This window comes from Sminthopsis crassicaudata, chromosome 4 (genome assembly GCF_048593235.1).
Source record: "Sminthopsis crassicaudata isolate SCR6 chromosome 4, ASM4859323v1, whole genome shotgun sequence".
NCBI classification, from domain to species: domain Eukaryota; kingdom Metazoa; phylum Chordata; class Mammalia; order Dasyuromorphia; family Dasyuridae; genus Sminthopsis; species Sminthopsis crassicaudata.
The window spans coordinates 270069274-270086766 of record NC_133620.1 but is presented as its reverse complement, the minus strand read 5'-3'; the positions used below and the strand labels follow the sequence as shown (position 1 = coordinate 270086766).

The 17493-nt window shown below is 34.8% G+C and overlaps 1 protein-coding gene across 4 annotated transcripts in view; it reads left to right on the top strand.

Moving 5' to 3' along the window:
- The window catches only part of LOC141566329 (putative adhesion G protein-coupled receptor F2P), a 46691-nt gene extending 36199 nt beyond the window's left edge, over positions 1-10492 (top strand). For all 4 annotated transcript variants that reach the window (XM_074310704.1, XM_074310706.1, XM_074310705.1 and 1 more), the window contains 5 exons: positions 1060-2421; positions 5061-5102; positions 8456-8515; positions 9003-9064; positions 10064-10492. In XM_074310704.1, the coding sequence (XP_074166805.1) occupies positions 1060-2421; positions 5061-5102; positions 8456-8515; positions 9003-9047 (1509 nt within the window). In that variant the 3' untranslated portion in view covers positions 9048-9064; positions 10064-10492. The remainder of the gene's footprint in view (positions 1-1059; positions 2422-5060; positions 5103-8455; positions 8516-9002; positions 9065-10063) is intronic.
- The last annotated feature ends 7001 nt before the right edge of the window (positions 10493-17493 follow it).

Sequence of the window (17493 nt, the reverse complement as noted above, 5' to 3'; positions counted from 1 at the left end):
TTAAACAAATAGTAAGGTGACTTGAGGCAGATTTTAAATTCAGGTCTTCTAAACTCCAGCTTCAGCACTCTATCCACTCAGTTACCTAGATATAGTTATAATCCCTCTGATACATGCTCACGCACTCTTCTATATAACATGATTGGAAAAGAATTAAACATTTCCAAAAATATATTACTCAATAATTAGGCTAAATATGATCATGGCTATTGTTGAATCATTTCAGTTGTGTCCAGCCTTCCATAACTTCATCTGGGATTTTCTTGGAGTGGTTACCATTTCCTTCATTTTATAGATGAGGAAACTAAGGCAGTTGTTTAATCAAGATCACTCAGATAGGAAGTGTCTGAAGCTAGATTTGAATTTATGTCCTCTTGACTCTAGGCACTCTATCCACTAGTGCCCCTATGATCATGGAACATGAACCATATTGTATAACATAAAAAGGACACAGCTGTGCAATCATGAGAAATGCAGGATCATAAGAACAGCAGGAGCAACAACAGCTAGCAATTATATATTGCTTTAATGTTTGCAAAATGCTTTAAAAACATTATCTCATTTCCCCTTCACAACAAACCTATTATTATCATGCCTCTTTTACAGATGAGGAAATTGAGGCTAAGTGATTTATCCAGGGTCACACAGTGAGGAAATGTCTAAGGCTGGATTTGAACTCAGTTTTTTCTGATTCTGGATCCAGGCTCTCTCTTCTGTGCCATTTAGTTGTACCTAGCTGGTTCAGTGGGAAGAATGCTGGCTTTGGAGAAGTATGTGAAGAATACAGTGCTGGACTTGGAGTAAGAATTCCAATTCCGATTTTGGCTCAAATATTTTAGTAGTTTGTGTGACTTGGAGCAAGCTACTTCCCTGGGTTTCAATTTCCATATCTACAAAATGGGTACAATAATACTCACAGTACTATTTACCAAGCTTTTTGAGAGGCTCAAGGTAGACAACAAATGCAAAGTACTTTGCAAATATTCAAGTGCTTTAGAAACATCTATTGTTGTTGCTGTTGCTACCATTAACTTGTTAACTTATAATGTTCTTTTTTAGAGCTACAGCATCATAGCAAATCATATTCTGGACAGTAGAAGTATCTCACACTGGACCTTCATTCCTGAAAGAAGGAGTTGCTCTATCCTGTTGCAGTCAATGATTTCATTTGTGAAGAACTTTTTCCTAAGTAAGCGTTCCCTTGACATATCAGAAGAATTCGTTCACATTCTGGGCATCAGCATATCAAAAGACACCCCCAAAGAAACTTTGAGTTTTTCCATGAAGGTGAATGATACTGACAATAAAGTCACTGGCATGGTGCTTCTCCCACAGGAAGAGCTTCAGAAGCTGCCCTCACCTTCCCAAGCCATCAGCATTGCCTTCCCTACACTAGGGGCCATCTTGGAAGCCACCTTTTTTGAAAATGTCACTGTGAACGGGCTCATTCTATCTGTCATCTTGCCCAAGGAGCTCCAAAGGATCTCACTGGTTTTTGAGAAGATTAACAAATCTAGAAATGGCAGAACCCAGTGTGTTGGTTGGCACCCGACAGAAAATAAGTGGGATGAGGAAGCCTGTGAAATGGCCCTGGATAGCTTGAACCAGACTCTTTGTAGTTGTCAATCGAGCAAGAGATTTACTTCTTTCTCAATTCTTATGTCACCCCATGTCCCTGAAAGCCCCGTTCTGCTTTACATCATGTATATTGGCTTGGGTATCTCAATTGGTAGCTTAATTCTTTGCCTGGTTATTGAGGTTATAGTCTGGCACCAGGTAACAAAGACAGAGATCTCATACTTACGCCACATTTGCATTGTGAATATTGCTGCCACGCTTTTGATGGCAGATATGGGCTTCATTGTAGCTTCTCTCTTTGTCAATCTAGTGCAATATCATAATAGTTGCGTGGCTGTTGCCTTTTTTATTCACTTTTTTTACCTTTCTGTTTTTTTCTGGATGCTTGTGATGGCACTCCTCATCCTTTATGGAATCGTAATTGTTTTTCATACTCTCCCAAAGTCTATTGCAATGACTTCTGCCTTCTCAGTAGGATATGGATGCCCATTGATCATTGCTGTCATTACTCTTGCTGCCACTGAACCTGGCCAAGGCTATGTGCGACCCATGACCTGTTGGCTCAACTGGGATAATACCAAAGCCCTACTTGCCTTCGTGGTCCCAGCCTTGGTCATCATAATGGTGAACTTCATCACAGTAGGAATCGTTATTGTAAAAACTCAGCGACCTTCCATTGGCAGCCCCATAGCTCAAGAAATGGCCACTATAGTGAGAATAAGTAAGAATGTTGCCATCCTCACACCATTGCTGGGACTGACCTGGGGCTTTGGAATAGCTATAGTCATAGAAAAAGATTCTTTGGCATTCCACATCATCTTCTCATTACTTAATGCTTTGCAGGTATGTATAAATTCTATTGACATTTTAATGGTGAGAATGAGAAAGCACAGAAAGAACACAATGTGGTAATATGGAAAGAGGGATTGATTTGAAGTCAGAGCACCTGGATTTAAATTCTGTTTCTGCTACTTTTTATATGCATAACTCTGGGCTTCAGTTTTCTCATTTGTAAGTTGATCATATGCACTCAAAACTTCTGGCTCTAATTAAATTATCCTAAGGAATTTTATGGAAGGAAGTTTGTGGGGCCAGATATAGTAGTGGATAATTCATAATTTAAAGGCGATTGAGGTATTGTAATAGTGAAATTTTATGATGTTAATAGTGGTATGGAGGTACCACAGTGTAGTTGATGAAGTGTTGGATTTAGAGTCAATCTGATCCATTACTTTTCCTTCCATGTATTTGGAAGCTATGGGTACTTGATATAGTGACATCTATTAAAAACATTATTTTTTATAGTTTAACGTGCTGATATTGTGATTAATTGATTATTTTATTCATACTTTTTTCATTCAATAGTATTTTATTTTTCCAATTACATGTAAAGTTAGTTTATAATATTCATTTTTGTAAGATTTTGAATTCCCAACTTTTTTCCCTTCCTTCCTCTCTCTCCCCAAGACAGCAAACAGTTTGATGATGTGTTATACATGTTCCATACATATCATGGTGATATGTAAACACCAGCCCTGAATTCAAGAGGACCTGAGTTCAAATCTAGTCTCAGACACTTAACGCTTCCTAGCTGTGTGACCCTGGGCAAGTCACTTAACCCCAGCCTCAGGGAAAAAAAAGCCCAAAAAACAAAACAACAACAAAACATATTTACATATTTGTGCTGTTGTTATTCATACATTTTTGTGGGGTACAGATGATAGGAATAACCCTGGTACAAGTTGTGATCTTGTTATTATTCTTTTATATTCTGTGTTCTATGGACAAAATAACTACTTTTTGTAATTAAATGAAAATTTTAGAATTTAAACTTGTAGTCTATAGAATTCACTTGGCATAAATATGATAGCAGATAAGACAGTAAAGATGATGTGCATCTCATTTCCCCCCCCCCCCACCCATGACTTTGATCTCTTCAGCTAGATCTCTGAAAACTTTCCATTAAATGTAGCTTATCTACTATGGAAATCTGGAATGGTGCCATCTACCAAAAATTTTGTTCTTAGGTTTTTATAAATCAAAGTTGTATCTGGGTAAACATGGCAAAGTTTGGTCTGTAATGTTAGTCTGGTTTCAGCTCAGTCGGGTTGTGTTAAGTAATATTTTAAAGTTTGTATTTGTGGTATGACAGAAAGATTCTTTGAAAAGATTTGTTATGGAGAATAATTAAAACTAATTACTAATATTTCCATAGCACTTTTAAATTTCCAAAGTTTTTTTTTAAAAAGAAAAAGCTCAATCCTATCCCTCAGCTGCTAACATATTTTCCTCCTAAATCACCTCATCATTAACCACTTCCCATTTATTTGTATTTATTCTGTTTATCTGTATGCATGTATGTTGTTCTCCCCTTTAGAACATCAACTTATTAGGAGCAATGATGGTTTCATTGTCTTTGCATTCTTAACACCTAGCTTAGTTCTTAATAAACATTTACCAATTTATTGATTCTTAAACTCTGTGAGGTAGGTACTATAAAAATTATTATCCCTATTTTACAGATGAGAAAACAGTCAAGATTATACTGGTAAATATTAAGGGTAGTCTTTTGCTGACTCCAAATTCAACACCCTTTCAGGCAATGGATCAGAACAGAGACCTTTAACTATTATACTAATGACAGCAATTGGTAGCACTCCACTCATGCTGCTCATTGTTGGGCTTTAGAGTCAAACTTTTATGCATAGTTATTTCAAGCATATCTGCAATATTTTAGCTGAAAGTGGACACAACAGGTTTCTCTGATACTTCATGTATCTCCATTCAATTTTTATCTATGCATTCAGAATCATATTGAAAGCTGGTTTCTGCTTTTGTTTTTTGTTTCTTTTATATGGAACTGTGATTTCATTGGTATGGGGAACCCTCATGTGGAAACTTTTCCTATTAATGAAGATTGATGATTCTCTATTAACTGCTGGTTCTAGAAAGCTGCCTGATGGGAGTAGTTTAGTATCTTGCTCAGGTCATACAGCTAGTGTATATGAGAGGTGAGACTTGAATCAAGGTCTTTTTTCTATTTTGCCATATTGTTTCTTTTATCTTATCAAGCTTAAAAGAGCTTGATAAATACTTGTTTCCTCCCTCTCTCCCTTCCTTCTTTTCTTTTTTTTCTTACTTTACTATCTTCTTACTTCACTCCCTCCTCCTTTCCTCATTTCCTCCCCTCCTACATCTTCTCTCCCTTCCCTCTATCCTTCCTGGTATGGCAAACTATTGTGCTGATGCAATATAACTTTTTTTTGCCTCTCTTTAAAAAGACAGCTGAAAAAAAAAAAGACAGCTGAGCATATTTTAATCTCTGGAATGTGCCATATTAGTAATTTTCAAAGATTTAATAATATTTCATGTAAGCGTGATATTATTTTCCAAAAGAACAAAATGGTGTTAAATTGTTGTAGTTATTATTTTCCTTTTTTGTTTTGTTATGATAAATACTTCTTTCCCTTCCTTTTTTCAAGGGCTTCTTTATCTTAGTGTTTGGAACATTCCTGGATCAGAAGGTATTGTAGCTAGTTTTTGTTTTGTCTTTTAAATTTATGTCACTGACAGTCTGTTTTATCTGCTCATTTCAATCACTCTTTGGTAAATATGTCCATGGTATCATATGTTCAATGATGATAAAGGAAAGCACGGCACAAAGCCCTTTTCTAATATTAGAATGGTTGTTAACTAGCATACAGAGACTTCTGATGTAAAATATGTAAAATATATATGTATATGTAATAAATTATACTTATTTAATAATATTAACTTATTTGGTATAAATCACATAGTAAATAAATAATATGAATTATAAAAATCAATAAATATCAATATACTTAATAAATATGTTATGCTTAAATTTAATTAAAATAGAAAAATGAATGTATTATGCACATATATGTATATAATAAATTATACTTAGTCATTTTTTAAGTTATAGTTTTTATTTACCAGATATATGTATGGGTAATTTTACAGCACTGACAATTGTCAAATCTTTTGTTCCAGTTTTTCTCCTCCTTCCCTCTTCCTCCTCCCCCAGATGGCAGGTTGACCAATACATGTTTAATATGTTAAAGCATAAATTAAATACAATATATGTATACAATGTCCAAACATTGCTGCACAAAAAGAATTGAACTTTGAAATAGTGTACAATTAGCCTGTGAAGGAAATAAAAAATGCAGGTGGTCAAAAACAGAGGGATTGGGAATTCTATGTAGTGGTTCATAGTCATCTCCCAGAGTTCTTTCGCTGGGTGTAGCTAGTTCAGTTCATTACTGCTCTATTGGAACTGATTTGATTCCTCATTGCTAAAGATGGCCACATCCATCAGAATTGATCATCATATAGTATTGTTGTTGAAGTATATAATGATCTCCTGGCCCTGCTCATTTCACTCAGCATCAGTTCATGTAAGTCTCTCCAGGCCTTTCTGAAGTCATCCTGTTGGTCATTTCTTACAGAACAATAATATTCCATAATATTCATATACCACAATTTATTCAGACATTCTCCAATTGATGGACATCCACTCAGTTTCCAGTTTCTGGCTAATACAAAGAGGGCTGCTACAAACATCCCTTTCCCTTTTTTAAGATCTCTTTGGGACATAAGCCCAGTAGTAGCACTGCTGGGTCAAAGGGTTTGATAACTTTTTGAGCATAGTTCCAAATCACTCTCCAGAATGGCTGGATGTATTCACAATTCCACCAACAATGTACCAGTGTCTCTGTTTTCCCACATCCCTCCAACATTGCACATTATCTTCCCCTGTCATTCTAGCCAATCTGACAGGGGTTATACTTAGTCATTTAAAAAGATTTTTTTAAAAGTCCCTTTCTTCCTAACTTTCTTTTTTTTTATTTGATCAATTATCATCCTCCTAATCACCCAGAGTAGAAGCTTCAACATCACCTTTTACTCATTCTTCCATTTCACTTCCTACATCCAAAAAGTTCTGTCTATTCTACTTTAATAATATCTGTCATGCCTGTTTCTTCTTTTTTTCATCATGACTATCAAACTTCTAATTTATGACTATTATCTTTCTTGCAAACTTTCATTAGCCTCCTAAAAGTCTTTTTTGCTTTCAGACTTATTCTCCTATAATCTATTCTATATACAGTTGCTAAAATAATACTAATTATGTACAGACCTGATCATGTCACTTCTTTTTCATATATCACATGCTTAAAAAAACAAAACAAAACAAAACAAAACAAAAAACTCGTAATGACTCTCCATTACTGAAAGAATGCCCAAACTCTCTTGCCTGGAATTTCAAATTGTTCTCAGCCTTCTTTGCTAGTTTATCATTTAAATCCTATCACTTAATCATGGTTTTTTTCCGTGTTCTGTCCTAGATCATTTTCTTTCTATTATACTCTCTTTCTTGGTAAGCTTGTTAGCTTCTATGGATTTAGCTATCATTTCTCTACAGATAACATATTTATCCACATATACCCATAGATTATATATATTTATATATATATACATATATATAAATATATAAATATGTAAACATTTATATATTTATGTGTGTGTGTATATACACATATAATGTTTGTCTAATTATTTGCCTGTCAATCTAATATTTTGGCTCTAGATCTTGAATAGTATTATCTTTCTTTTCATTTGCTTCTCTTGGCCCACCAACTTATCTACCTCTCTCTCTATCTATTTATCTATCTATCTATCTATCTATCTATCTATCTATCTATCTGTTTCAGTCTCTTTCCTGAACTTTAGTCCTATAACATCAACTGCCTATTAGACAGTTCAAACTAGAAGTTTCACAAACATCTTAAACTCAGCATGTCTAAAACTGAACTCACTCATCTTTCTATTCAAATTTCATCTTCCAAACTATCCTATTTCTATGGAAGGCACCACTATTATTCCAGTCTCCCAGATCCATAACTTTGGTATTATATTGGTCTTCTCATTCTCCCTAATCATTCTGTTGTTAAATCTTGTCATTTCTACTTTAGCTTTCACATATGACCTCTTTTCACATAGAAGCACTTTAGTTGAAGCCTTCATCATCTCTGACTTAGATGATAGTAATGGCCTCTTAATTGTGTTCCCTCCCTCAAGTCTCTAATATTCTAGTTCATCTGCACAGTGAACAAAGCAATTTTCCTTAAGCACAGATCTAATCTACTCAATAAATTCTAGTGGTTTTCTGCTACAAAGCTTTCTTTTTTTTTTTTTTTTTTTTTTTAGTTTTAACCACCCTGGACCAAATCATTCTTTATAATCCCACTGGACATAATTCCCCTTCCTTCACTCTTACTTCAAGTAGAGATTGGACTAAATGACCTCTGATGGCCCTTCTACTATGGAGATTCTATAATTCAAGAAAGGGTGAGGCCATAGTGATCCCAGTGTTTCTTCCTTTACTAAGGAAACAGTTTGAGCAGAGCCCAAAAATAGGGATAAATTTGCATAAGAAGAAAGAAGCCAGGGTTTGGTGAGGAAGCTAGGGGAAGTTAGGGAAAGCAAGTGAAATGACCAGTCATCTGTATTGAAGATCTAGAACTAAAAGTAATCTCAGAGGCTCAAAGTTCCATTGTTTTTGCATGGCAAGACAAGATGCCATTGTTTCATAGGCCCCTTTTAACTTATTTTATAAAACAGGGACCCTACCCTGGTGTAGTTTTTCTAGTTTTCTCCTCACATCAGTTCTGAGTATATTGGATAAGGTGTTTTAATTAATACCAACTGATGAACTATAGAGAGGATTTATGAATGTCTCTATGTCCATGCTTCATGAGGGTGAGTAGGATACAACAAACAAGTAAATATAAAATGTATGCCAAATAGTTTAATAGAGAGAGTACTAATGGCTTTTTTTTTTAATTTACAGATAAGAGATGCTTTAAAGGTCAGAATGTCCTCTGTAAAATGGCTGTCCAGACTATCAGAGGTAGAAATCTCACTCCATTTAAAGTAATCATTTCTCCAGTTTTAATCATGTTCAAGCAGGTAGCCATTGATTTAAACAAATGAATTTTAAAAGGGGTTTTGATATCAGAGATAAAATGTCCTAAAACATGAAAATGAGAAATCTTTCATGAAAGCTAAAAAATAAGTAAAGGAGGTGTTATAAAGGAGAGACCAATTTAGTGATGGAAGATATTTTAGAGTCTAGGGCCTTTAAGTGCTCTTTGCTCCTACAATTTGTGTAGGAGAGAAGCCAAGGTCACTTAGATAAGACCCTTCTTTTATTTGTCACAGTTCTGATAATAAAGGGAAAGGACTATGAGTAAAAGCTAAAATCATTAACTGTGGATTTTAATTTTCTATGCCATTGCTGTCCTTGATGGTCACAGATAATTAAGATGATTAATTGTTCACAATTAATTTTTGCTTGAGTGCTAATCTTGGGGACTCTATGTTTTCTTTTCAAATAGTTTTCTTCTGAATCATCACATCATCCCACCAAAGGGTCACACTAACTTGCCTACTACTGGAGGTAAGTACAGAGAAAGGATACCCAAGTTGACTTATCTCCTCTAAGAAATTTCTTTGAAAAGCTAAACTATAAAGCTCATGTCTACTCAGGTAAAAGACATTTCCATACTGACAACATTTTCACTTAGTAGCACTTGGGACTATATAAAATTTCAAGTCACCAGTATATATGTACTCTACAAATTCCAAGGTAGGCATCCCAGAAGGCACTCAAGAATATTCCTAGAAGCTTAGGAATTAGACTAGTGGTTTTTTTTTTTTAAGGGTTTGCAGGGGGGAAGTTTCCATCTACCAAATTCTGCTTTCTTTCTAGCTCTAACCCTCTTAGGACTACAGCATTTACTGGAAGAAAGTCAATTAAGCTATTCTATCTTCAAAACCTGAAACGATATCATTCTTATATAGGCTTAGAATTCGATGGTGCCTCATTGTTCAGTTGTTTTTTAGTCATGACCAATTCTTTGTGATCCCATTTGGGGTTTTCTTGGTAAAGATGCTAGAATAGTTTTCCATTTCCTCCTTCAGCCTATTTTATAAATGAGGAAACAGGATTAAATGATTGCCAAGGATTTACCACAGGTAATAAATGTTTAAGGCCATATTTGAATTCCAGGAAATTATTCTTTCCAACTCCAATCCTGGCACTATTCACTGAATCACCTAGCTGGATTTAGATGGCACTTTAAATATAATCTAGTCCAGCTCATTCTATAGATGAGAAAATGGAGACCTTTAGAGGCAAAATTATCTATCTATGGTCACATAGGCAAAGTGGTAAAGCTGCAAATTGGAGATAGATTGTGCATTTGTATTGATGAAATATTTCCCTGGATTATAAATCCACCTATGATAGCATATGTATGACACTTTGCATTTTGCAAAACATAGAAAGTAAATTATTGTTATAATTTCATTCTTCTTAGATGATAAACCTAAGATCTTAGCATCATAATTCTAGAACTGGAAAAAATTTTTTAAAGTCAGATTCTTCATTTTATAGATGAAGAAGATGAGACCCCAGAAAATGGCTCTGGAGATACCTTTGGCATCAATCAACAAATTGCTGAATGACTGGAGACTGAGTGTGTAGGAACATCCTGTCCTTGTATTATTTTGCAGATTTACCACATATGCTACAAAACAAGCTTTTGCAGGAGAACCTACATGACCATGTGAACATCCACCAGAATTATACCTTCATCAAACAGCTGGAGTACAGAAAATAACTGGTGAAAAGTATCAAGGACAGACTTCTATATTTTTTATGGGAATTCCTTGATGGAAACTTTTCTTTGATAAAACAGCAAAATGTAACAGAAAACTTGGTGTTTTCTGCTCTGAGATTAGTTTGTCTTGTAATGCCCTTCATCAACTGAGGAACCCAGACAATGCTTATGGAAGAGGATTTGAATACAAGATTTGAAATTACTATTGCTGTTCTTTTCATTCTGAGATCACCTTACATTTACGTTGTATATATATATGTCTTGTTACATATTGTTTACATGTTTCTCCCAATGTGAGCTCTTCAAAAACAGAGATTATATTTTTCTCTTTATTTGTATTTCTGAGGCTTAGTATAATGAATGCCTAACACATAGTAGGTACTTAATAAAATCTTATGGATGATGATGATGATGATGATATTGATAAGCTAGTGATTCAGCCAAGAAGTGTCAGCATCAAATATGAAACATCAGGTCAATAAGGTTTCTGTTGTGACAGAAAGTTACAAAGTATAATTGTGCTGATGATGCAGGGACTCTGTTTTATGTGAACATTGTACCTCCCTTAGCACCCACCAAAGTGATTTGAATACAATGGGGATGTAGTATTATCTGAATGAATTTTGTTGAATTTTTTGACATGAGTAGGATGATGTATGATAGCAGCTATGGTATCATACAGATGGTACAAATGGATACAATGGTAGACTTGGAGCTGGGAATTCATCTTTCTGAGTTCCAAGCTGACCTCAGACACTTTTTTGTTGTGTAACCTTGAGTGAGTCACTTATCCTTTTTTTATCTCAGTTTTCTCATCTGTAAAATGAGCTGGAAAAGGAAATGGCAAACCTCTCCAGTATCTTTGCCAAGAATATCACAAAGGGAATCATGAAGAGTCAGATGGGATTGAAATGAATGAACAACAAAAAGCAATAATTATAGTTTGGTGGGTAAGCCCATACTGTCATGTATAAAGACAAGTCTTAGAGACAGACAAATCTTTGACTCCCAGTCGTCAATCTGAGGTCCTGTATTTATTCTTTTGAAAGTTTGATAGGTTCTTAGTCATTACTAACCAACCTAGGACCAAAAAATTGCTAATTATGAAAGGAATTATTCTTCACTGGGGAAGGCCATTAATAAATTTGGAAATGTGGTCTTTAGTACCAATGCTTTGCAGTCAAATATAATTAATTCATTTCATCAGGCATTTTAGATGAAACGGAGAGTGAAAATGAAAGGAAGTAAGATTGTTAAAATAACTGGCTTAGCATTCTATATGACTTTAGGTAATCTCTGGGCCTCAGTTTCCTCATCTATAAAAAAGATACTTGGACCAAGGGGATAGTTATAGTTCCTTCCAGTTCTAAATTTGTGATATGCTGATCCAATAGTCATCACTTAAGAAGAATCAAGAATTCAGGGTTCTAGGTATCATGCCAATGTTGTGCTTCACTTTCACCACTTGTAAAATGATGGAGTTGGACTAATTCATGTCATCAAACTCAAATATTAATGAATCATTTCCCCCGGTATTGACATAGAAAACTACAAATTAAGATTAGTTGTTTTAGTATATCTTAAAATTTACTTTGTGAAAAATTTCCAATAATATTTTAACTGGTTGAGACTGCAGGGGAAATTTTACAGACTGTTTGCCCCTGTCTGATGTTGAATTTGATAGCTCTAGAGATGATCTTCAAAATCCCTTTTGAATCTGACACTTTAGAGTCTAAAATTCCATAATGTAATTATTGATAGTTGTAATGTTTGGTAGAGAACTTTATTTTTATTGCTTATAACAGACTGTTTTATTCCTCTTTCCTGGCAGGGCATCCTTACTTCTGGAGAAAAAGATTCCAAAAGAGGCATTGTCTTGCCTTTTATGCATTTGGGAATTTGAAGGAAACTTCTGGTTTATACATTTTTTTTGGAGGGAAGAAGTGTCTAAAGGGAGAGTCAGACTGCTGAGCATTGTCTCTACCTTTGCTTTTCAGAGAAGCTAAGTGTTTTCCCCTCTAATCAGCAGTGTATGTATCCAAGATGAGTGCTCCCTGAATATTTTATTAAGATTATGACCAATGAAACTATACCTGGTTGTATGAAATCTTTCTAATTTTCTGTAAAGCATCAAATTTGATATCTTGTTCAGGCCCTACGTGGGCCATGTTATACAGAATCTTGAGAGTGTTGGCAAGGAAAGGGATTTTGTTGAGTGTGGGGGAAATGGGGAAATGTGAGCTCAGATAATAGAAAACATAGAGTCCCCAGGTAGATAGATTCAGAGCTGGTTGAATGACAAGATTCAGTGGTTAATGATTTCACATCAAGTCTTCAGTGGAATGTACCAGGCTTCTGTACTTGTCTCTGACATATAAATATTTTTTAAAAAATCAGTACTTTGGAAAAAGAGATAGATGGCACAATTATTCACATTTCAGATGACACAAAACAGGGAAGATTAGCTAACATACTAGATGACAGAATCTAGATAGAAAAAATATCTTGACAGATTAGAATATTGGATTGAAACCAGTGAGTTTGAATGTAATAGGGTAGATTCAGGGGTTTGCTAATCATGAAAAGTCAGGCAAGATTGAAATATCTGAAAAACAAAAAGCAACCATTGTAGTATATATGAGGACAAGTCTTAGAAATAAAGAAATTTCTGACTCTGGTTTAACAGCCAGCTCTCTGAAAGTTACACAGATAGCATTTAAGTTTAATTTGTGTTATTATATTTTCTTTGTCACTAGAAAACTCTAATTTGTGGCACTTGCTGATTTCTGCAATGTAAATGTTCATAGTGAAAATTTAACAAATGGTACTCCCAAAATGGTTTGAGCTTCCTTTAGGATACCTCTGGACAAATTTTTATACTTGGGTTCAAAAAACAAACTTTATAAGTACAAGTGGGAAATAGACATCAATAAGCCTTAAAAAGATCTTGGTTATTTAAGCTCAATGTGAATTCAAAGTGTGATGCATATACATCTGTAAAAAGCTAATATGAACTTGGCTTGCATAGAAAGATTTGATTTCCAATAATAACAAGGTATTCTTCTTGCTATACTTTTAGCTGCTTTATTGTGTTCAATCCTGGTTGACATATTTAAAGAAGGACCTTGAACAAATTTACTCAAATTTACTGCCATTCAACCTACATTTTTCCAGGTTAAATATCAAGTTAAACATTATCAAATTCTTTATAAAAGTTCAGATATATTATGTTGCAGTATTTTCGTGATATCAGTTTAATAGAAACTCTGTCTGAAAGTCAGTTCAGTTGTTCTTTAGTCATGTTTGATGTTTTGCCATTCTATTTAGGCTTTTCTTGGTAATGGTATTGGAATCGTTTGCTATTTCTTAGAGCATATTTTACAGATGAGGAAACTGAGGCAAAAAGAGTTAAATTCATCCGGCTAGGGAGAATGAGGCAAGATTTGAACTCAAGTTCTGCTGGTTCCAGGCCCAATACTCTATCTACTGTGTCACTTATTGCTCCTGTATCTCTTAACTAATGAACATAATACAAATAATCTTGTTGGGATCAGTAGCTGGTTTCCTTGAACCATGAATTCTCCTTATTGTTCCTGAATCATATTATACTTTCTTCAGAAGACCTGAATTCATCTCATACTCATCATATAATTCTAATAGTTAAGGAATTTTTTTTCTTTTTCTTTCTATTCTGTGTCATGTTCTTATATTTGCCAAACTCTTGATTCTGGTTTTGATTCCTCGTGGCCTCCTTAAAGTCTTCTTTCTTCCTATGTTATTTCAAACATTATTCATTGTTTTCTCAAAACTTCTCATTTAATTCCAAACATTCATTCTCTCTGTTATTATTATTTTTTAAATAGATGAGGAATCTAAGGCCCAAAGAAACTAAGTGATTTTAAGTCATTGGCAGGATCGTGGTTAGTGCTAAAACCAACTTTTATTCCCTCTTATAAATTGAAGATTACCATAATGTTGATTAAGGCCTTTCACCTTCAAAAAGAAAAAAGAAATAAATTATCAACTAATAGGCATGTGGTTAATAAATGCTACTGGCAGGAAGACAAACATAACACACATCATGCCTATCACTAAAATAGTTCTCTCATTGTCATAGGGGATTTCTAGAAAATGTATAGTGCTTTGGGAGCTTCTCCTGAAAGTTTCCCTTGCCCACTGCTGTGACAAACTGCCTCTTCACCAGGCCACAGGGCTTCTAACTCTTGATGGGGTATGACTCATTATATTTAAGCAGGAATGTGCTAAAGCCCTCTAGCACAGGATTATGGAGCTGATTGTGATTTTTTATTATGAACATTAACATTTCAGAATCAGTAAATGCTATAAAGCAGAGTTTGATTTATTTATTTTCTAGACTTAAGATAATGATGGATATAGGGTTAATAATGCTGATTAAACTTAAAAGCATGTTTTTCCTAAACATCCTTTCTTTTGAGTAATCTTGCTCTTTTGCTTCTTTTTTTCCCTGTGGCTTCTCAATCTTTTAAGTTATTAGCAATTGTTATTGTTATTAAGTTGTATTTTAACCAAGTTTGACTATTCATGACCCCATTTGGGGTTTTCTTGACAGAGATTCTAGAGTGGCTTGCCATTCTTTCTTCAGGTCATTTTATAGATTAGGAAACTAAGGCAAACAAGGTGAAGTGATTTGCTCAGGGTCACACAGCTAATGAGTGTCTGAAACCAGATTTGATATCTGGAAATGAGTCTGTCTGAGTTCAGGACCAGCATTCTGGCCACTGAACCACCTAGCTGCTCCTATTAGCAATTAGTTTGCTCTATTTTGCTCTAGGTGTAATTCAAGCTTTCTTAAATAGTTCCAGTAAATAACTTGTGAATACACAGTGACTTTGACCAGAATATGATAAAACCTTTCTTTGGCCTTTCCCTAACAACTTTGCTGAATTTGTTCACCAAGTTGTCAAGAGCTTTCTGCAGTCAGTTCCAATTCAACTGAACAAAAGACTTACCTGAGACCTCAGCCTATGTAGTGTAGCTGAGGGTGTGACAGTATTGGCCAAGTCTTCCCTACATTCCTCAGTGCATGTATAATCCCTGAGAATTGTACTGTTTCCAACTAGGTCATCTTTGTCTCTCATTAGGAAGGATGAGAATGTCATGCACATTTTTAAAAATCTCTTCCAATTTGGATGGCGTAGCTGTAGCTGATCAGTCTGGTTTTTGTTGGATATTATGCTTTTGTATAATGAAGGCAGTGACCTTGCTCATATTCAGACAGCAAATAACTTCTTTGATTTATAGATTATCAGAGCTGGGAGGGTCCTTAAAATTACTTAGTTCAATTGCTTTATTTTACATACAAAACTCAGGCCCAGGGAAAGTAAATAAGTTCGCCTGAAGTCACAGAGAAAGTGTGTGTAAGAGATGGAACTAGAATATAGCTCTTAACTCCAGGACAGTGAATTTTTCACTAGAACACACTTTTTGTTCAGTCATTCAGTTGTATCCAACTCTGTTGGATAATTATGATCTTATAGACCTTAGCATGCCAATATTGAATGTGGTGTTTTCTAAGATATCATTTCCTTCTCTGGTGGATTAAGGTAAATAGAGATTATTTGACTTGCCCAGAGTCACACAGAGCTAGTAAGTGTCTGATTTGTACATAATTCTTCTTAACTCCAGACTCAGTTCTCTCACTGCCATGCTCTACCTTTAAGAATGTTCTTTGGACCAGTCTGGCAATGCCCAATTAATCCTTAAAAATAATATCTTTTATTAGAGGAGTGGAGATGGAAAGAGATCACATTTCAGATGGGGATCAGCTCATTTCCTTAACTTTGCATGTAAGTAAATCTTGTTTAAAAACGAGAACTACCCAAGGAGGAGGACAGGTAAGAGGCAGGGACTGTTCTAAAACAAAACAAAACAAAACAAAAAAATACTTTGTAAGCCAGAGCATTCAATAGGAATAGGAAATAAAGCTTATTGATCAGGAAAAGATAGGAGGGGTAAAATTTTGATATATACCAGGAACCTGTCCAATGTTAGTGATTTTATATACAGTGGTGAATGGAAAATATGTGGTTGAGTGGTTGCCTCTGTCCACTTTGTGGCTCACTGGGACTTAGACAAGACTATTTCAGTCTTCCAATTATAAAGCTGTCTTCTTTGATAGACAATTGGAAGTGCAAAAAGCCTAAGTAAGTGAATATTAAAAAGGAGTGAGAGGGATTGACTAAAAAGATAAGCTGTTCTTAGGAAGATTAATATTTTAAAGAAATAGTTGTAACTCCATTGAAGGATGTTGGAATGGTCTGTAATAGAATTATCAAATCATTTTGATGTACCTTTAAGGACCCGCATAGGATAGAGAAGCCACTGATGAGGTATTGTCCCTCTGTACCAACAGAAAAACTGAGCACAGAGAGGGGAAATTCTTGCCCTAAGACCAAGAGTAAACCACTGCTTGAGTTAAGAATGGAACTTTAGGTCTTGGATTCATAGTCTAAAACTCACTTGAAAATGCTTCATTGCTATTATATAGTAAAAAAATAAAATATTTGATCTATTGTCACTCATTAGGAACTATGAAGATTGCTACCAAGGAGGGAAAAAATAAAAAGACCTGTTGCTCTGTATGTAGGCATTTTTAAATCCCTAGAAATAGTGATGAGGCACACTAATATCACTGGATGATTATACTATCTTTAACAAAATGTAGTTAATAATAATCTTTATAGCTACTTTTTGTATAAAGCTTTAAGGTTTGCAATGTGTTTTGCATGTATCATCTCATTTTATTGTTACAGTAAGCCTTTAAATGTTATGATTATCTCAGTTTTACAGATGAGGAAACTAAGACTGAGTTTAAGATTCTCATACACAGAAAGTATCTGAAGCTTAGATCTTCTTGACTTCAAGTGTAATACTTACTATATATACTCTCTGAGGTTTCTAGTTGGCATTTTCTCTGGGTATATTACTTTGTAATTATCTGAGCTAATGTTAATTGATAATACAACCAGGAAAAAATGGGATAAGAGCTTGCTGAAGTATCCTTGAATGCACTTTCTGCTAGCCATAGATTCAGTACAAGATGGTCAAAGCCTTGGGCCTTCTTCAGATGTAATAGTAGATGTTTTTGAATTCTCAGAATAGTGCACACTATCTCTCTTAACTGCATTTTGCATAAGTATGGGTGGTGGTGTGTGTCTCTGTG